At 53.2% G+C, this 5,832-nt stretch overlaps 1 protein-coding gene across 1 annotated transcript; it reads left to right on the top strand.

The window, feature by feature from the left end:
* The first annotated feature begins 2,789 nt into the window (after positions 1-2,789).
* Positions 2,790-4,340, top strand: LOC119336175. Its single transcript, XM_037608191.1, has 2 exons — positions 2,790-3,211; positions 3,342-4,340. The coding sequence occupies exons 1-2, from the start codon at positions 2,906-2,908 to the stop codon at positions 4,107-4,109; spliced, it is 1,074 nt and encodes a 357-aa protein (XP_037464088.1). The 5' UTR covers positions 2,790-2,905; the 3' UTR covers positions 4,110-4,340.
* The last annotated feature ends 1,492 nt before the right edge of the window (positions 4,341-5,832 follow it).

Raw genomic sequence — 5,832 nt, 5'->3', positions numbered from 1 at the left:
TAAGTAGTTGCAAACAAATACAACTACTAGCAAGATGATCAATGTTCATGAAGCTTTTTACATCCCTCGAATCCAAAAGCGGAAGAACTGGCTGTCCCAACCAAATACCTCAATTTTCAGCCTCTTCCCTCTTTATTTGTACAAAGCGTGCTATCATGCTATCACACAAAGGTGTGAAGAAATTTGGCCGCATCGGCATCCAAGTCGTCGGCCTTCACGTATAAGATCTTTTGCTCCTCGAATGTGTGCTTGGTCACAAGCTTTCTCTCAACGAGCTCAAACTTTTTCGTTTGTATTTCCATGAACATGTTAAACCTCTACATCTACTTTTCTCCTTGAGGTCATCACGCTTGCCACTTGCCTCCTTATTCCATATGATGCCCTCAAATTTCTCCGTCATCTTGGCCGTCGCCCCTTCTCGCTTCTCCTTTTCCCATTTCCTCCCTCTTGACCTAGCCACATGGGTTGCCGGTGCAAGCTATCCTTTGGTTGGATCACCACCTTCATCACCTGGTTTGTGTTGGTGCCTTAGACAGAAACTGCGACCGGACGAGCGTTGGCGACTAGGTGAACACGTAGTCGTTGTTGAGGTTTATGATGTATGGTGGAGGGTGGCCGGAGGCGGAGGTGATGGAGGCGTGGAGGGTTGCGGTGATTGTTTGACGGTACTGGTGGGCAGCGAAGTAGTACGACAACTTATATTGGTGGGCCAGGGCTGCGATAGCCTGAGTGCCACCGCCAGGATGGTCCGATGTGGAGGAGGAGCCTCGGGCGGAGTGGCTGCATGAGCTTCTTCTCAGCCCTCTCCTTCACGCGTCGACATTTTTTTGTGAATACGCTAAGTGTGTGTATCATTTCATTGGTAGAAGGAAATAAAATGAGTACATGAAATGATACAACACATGGCACAAAATATACATCGGAAGGTGTGGGCATGGTACCCGGAGCAGAGAGACAAGGGATGCTCAACCAGAACAGAGGAAAAAGCACAACAAAACCCACCAAGCCTTGGACTAGAGGGGCAGGCTGAACCGGTATGATATCGATCATCTCCAGACACAACGGGGATGCCACTAGCAAACAAGATAGCGCCTTCAAGAAGAGGAGCGACATCATGCAGCCCCTGTCTTCTGATATGAAGAACCGGACCAAGGGTTTCCCCAGTGCTCGGAGAAGGGCACATATAGAGGCTACATTAGCGCCACCAAGAAGGGAAATGACACCCACGAGTGTCGCCACTGCCAGCATTGGCCAGCCGAGCAAGGATTTCACCCTGGACTGAGTTCGAACAATCCCAATGCCGCAAGATCGGGGGTCTGGAGATGAGGAAGTCAGTCCATTGGTCGAGACCACCACCTCAAGAGGGGGTTGCGCCTACCTTGGGAGGTTGGCACTAGGCATCACCCAAAAAACACGAGCTTTGGGCGTGGCAGGCCGTGGAGGTGGATGAGTCGGGAAGGCTGCAGGATACAGAAAGCTGACAAAGAGGATGGGATGGCGACCGACGTGACCGACAAGCCAGGAGCCGAAAGGGAACACAAATCCAAGCTACCGAGGGCGGAGTCACCGGGCCGGTGATGAGCCAAAGGCAGGAGAGAATGCAGCAACTAGGACCACGCCAACAAACGACGCCAGCAGGGCGTGGACGCTCGAGAACGCAGGTCCATGGCTGTCGGGACCGGAGCAGCGCCGACAAAGGGTTCGCAGCAGGGCCTCAACCGCCTACCAAGAAAACCACTATGACCACATAATTCGGTAGAAAGCATCACCTCGGCTCGGAGGAAGCACCATCGAAGACAAGGAGCGGTCTGGAACGATGCAGAACCAAGCCTTGACTAGCTTGGCCGCCACCACTCATGTGTTGCACCCAACCACCACCAGCACAAGAGGGGAGCTATGTCGTCATGGGAGGGAGGGACCATGGTGGGGTGGGGTGGGGAGCATGACATAGGAGGACGTGACAACCGGAGGCGAGAGGGGCAGCCTCACGCGGAGCCAAACTGAATCTGGTGAGAGGTTTGGGGTGGGGCCGTAGTGCGCCAAGGATAAAGCCGCCAGCCGCCACCATACCAGGGTGGAGCGTGGCTTTGCCGACAAGCCTTTCAGCGGTGGCGATGCAGAGGGGCCGACGGAGGAGGGACCTACCAGCGGTGGCTAGGGTTTCCCTCGTGTCGCCAGACGCGGGTGACACGAGGTCTCTGTTTCTGTTCAGCTTCAGGCGTCGCTTTTGACGTAACGAGGATGCGGCCAGACTTCTCCATGTCTGACGGGACGACGAACCTCGTGATGGGCCTTGGTGATGGAGCCGAAGAGGGTGGGTTCGACACGAAAAGAATGGGGATTGTCAAGATGTGTGGGTGTCGGCTAGTTCTTATATGGGTTCAGGGTGTCGGAGTCTGAGCTGGCGAAGTGGCGAATAACCGGACTCCTCCTGAGTTTCCCAAGTTTGAAATGGAGTTGTAAGATTTCTAGCGTCCGAACCAATTCGGCTCAAACATTTGGAGGCGTTTTGATGGCCCGTGGCCGTGATTTGAGATGCCCTCGCACAGTAGCAATGCGAGTATGAGATCCTCCTAGACCGGGCGTAGGTTCCCCGAGAGTGAGAGCAACGGCGCACGCCAAAAATACCCCGTCGTAAAACCGCGTTTCCCTCCCAAAGCCGACGAAATCGTACCCAAGCTCACCTCACCAACCAGCCCGAAAGCAAAGCCCACGACCGCGTCCGCAAACACACACGCGCATGCGTCCAGCCCCGGCCAGCTCCGGCCAATATATAAACACTCACCCGCGGTGCTTGCTGGCCACCTACCATCCACCATTCCTCCTGCGTAGCACCACGCCGAGCCAACACCCAAGAACGGCGGCAGCCAGCTAGGTTGCAGACTCGAGGGTCGGGGCCGTCTCCATGGACCGATCGGTTTCCGGCGGGAGAGGGTACTACTACTCGGCGGCGCCGGTGGGCACGGGCATGGGCATGGGCCCGCTCGCGGGCCAGCTCGGCGAGTGGCTGTTCCGGGCCGTGCAGCCGCCGGCGCCCACGCCGTGCGGGTCGCCCGGCGGGCCCCCGATCACCGCGCCGCGGGTCCGGATGAGGGACGGCCGGCACTTGGCGTACGAGGAGTCCGGCGTGTCTAAGGAGACCGCACGGTTCAAGATCGTCTTCTCCCACGGCTTCACCGGCTCCCGCCTCGACAGCCTCCGCGCATCGCCGGTTAGTACTGCACATACATTCTCCTAACCTGTCGTCTCGCCACCCCCGCCCGGCCGGCGAGCTCATTATAATATGATCACGCGTCTCTCTCGCCGTCGCTTACACCGTCTGCGCAACGACTTGATTTCAGGAGGTCGCCGAGGAGCTTGGCGTGTACATGGTGGGATTCGACCGCGCCGGCTACGGCGAGAGCGACCCCAACCCTGGCCGCTCCGTGGAGACCGCGGCGCAGGACATGGAGGACCTGGCCGACGCGCTGGGGCTCGGCGACAAGTTCTACGTCGTCGGCTTCTCCCTCGGCTGCCACGCCGTGTGGGGCGCGCTCAGGTACATCCCGGAGCGGATCGCCGGGGCAGCGATGCTGGCACCGGTGGTGAACTACTGGTGGCCCGGGTTCCCGGCGGAGCTGGCGGCCCGGGAGTACGGCCGGCAGGAGCGCGGCGACCAGTGGGCGCTGCGCGTTGCGCACCACGCCCCCGGCATCATACACTGGTGGATGGAGCAGAGCTGGCTGCCCCTGCCCACCTCCACCGTCGTCGTCAACACTACCTACCTCCCCAACAAGCGCGACGCCGAGATCCGACGCACCCTCACCGCCGACGGCACCCTCCGGAAGAAGAGGGAGATGGCGACGCAGCAAGGGATCCAGGAGTCGTACTACAGGGACATGGCCGTCATGTTTGGCAAGTGGGAGTTCGACCCCATGGCGCTGCCGGAGCCGCCGTGCCCGGTGCACCTGTGGCAGGGCGACGAGGACGGCCTCGTGCCCGTCGCGCTGCAGCGGCACGTCGCCGGGAGGCTCGGCTGGGTCAACTACCACGAGCTTCCCGGCACCGGCCACTTCCTGTCCGCCGTTCCCGGGCTCGGAGACACCGTTCTCCGGACACTTTTCGGTTGATCGACCAATACCAGACAAGTAGTTTTAGTACAAGAAAACGCGGAGAAGTGTTGGCCTTTAGCTAGCTTGGCGTACGAGGCGGGACAGTATGTCTATTTCTTGATTAATTTATACCACTACTGTACATGGGAACATGAGGCAGCATGTAGATTTTGTATTTATACTCCTTTTTTCATTCGTTTGTAATGAAAACTATGCCGACAAAAAGCTTACTAGTGACATTTTTACCAAGATGGTGATCCCGTATGTTAGTAAAATTTTAGAAACTGCATGGTTTGTAAAGTTTTTATGTACAAACTGAGACTGTGGGTGTGACTGTATTTTTTATTTTGTTTTAGTCTTTTAGACAACAGAAGCAGGTTGGGACGTTGGTTAGAGAAATGAAAGAGGTTTTATTTCGTACACTCAACAAGACCTGGTCTACAGGGCCAGCGAGTTTCAGGCAATATTAATTCTTGTCCTTGACGAAATCATTGGTGGTAGATACAGAGACAAATTGGACCTCTTCCTCAACAGGACCCCCAACACAATCAAGGATCAGAATAACAGTTCGTAGTTTAGAGAAGAACTGGTAAGTTGGTGAACCCGTGTCTGTCCCTCGTCATTCCATCTATTGCACATCTAAATCCTATTCATTGATTTTACACGAAGATTCTTGCAAGCATTTTTTTTTTGTCTTTTGTCTTTTTTTTTAATTTAATTAAGTCATTTAGATGTGCAATAATTATGGGACATCTAGATGTGTCCTAAACAGACACTTTCAATAACAGTTTTGCCAAAGCTTATTGAAACATGCCTCCGTTGATGGTAGTTTATTTTAGAACATACCTCTGTAATTTAATGTAGGACGTTTTAGCAGTTATGCTTAACTGCTAAAAGGTCTTACATTAAGTAGTAGTATAAATTTTTACCCCGGCTTGTAACATCTCTAAACAAAGAAACAACAAAATTCTAGGTGTAGAGATGCGCTATGCCCCCGGAAGTTTCAATACGTAGCTCATTTGATCTGCGAGATACGAGGAAGACAAATACTTGATGAAATAAATGTGAATACACTATAGTAGCAAAGTATGTCCACCGAAATGCAATGGAATTGGGAGCGCCTATAGCGCATGCACCTGAATGTTTTGTTTCCGCAAGTCTATTCCCCTCTCCCTTAAGAGTCGTTGGATTAGGATCCAACTGTCCCCACTTCGTCATCCACCTCATGTCTTCTTCTACCTCGCGAAAAGAGAAAACAATCACTCCCCCTTCTTCTACTTTGGTTCTGACACCGCGCCTCACTGTTGTTCACTGCGGCATCACCTCCTCCAACGCGGAAGCTACCTGATCCGAGCGGTGGTCGCCGTTGGCTACGACGCATTCCTGGCTCGGCCTCGTCGGGGTCATCACGCCTTGATGTTGCTCATCTTCTATAAAATCCAGGTGCCTGATAAATAGCAAAAACGAATTGAATTATACTCGTTCTGTTAGGAAATAACTGTCGCTCAAACGGATGTATCAAGAGAGCAAGTACTATATATGTTTGACATATTTTTTTGCATATTACCAAGTTTGATTATAGTAGACATTTCTCCGTGTAATAACTTAGGGTAAAGAGCTACTTTCTCCTACCCAAATTATTTGAAGCTCTAGCATTGTCTTAATTGTAAAAAAAAATTAACCAATTCTATAAGAATACATCAACTGATCAACATGTACCACACCAAACATACATCCCCCC

The sequence above is a fragment of the Triticum dicoccoides genome, chromosome 1B (assembly GCF_002162155.2).
Source record: "Triticum dicoccoides isolate Atlit2015 ecotype Zavitan chromosome 1B, WEW_v2.0, whole genome shotgun sequence".
Lineage (NCBI taxonomy): Eukaryota > Viridiplantae > Streptophyta > Magnoliopsida > Poales > Poaceae > Triticum > Triticum dicoccoides.
Note: the sequence above shows the minus strand (reverse complement) of the source record. Positions and strands in the feature narration are given on the sequence as shown.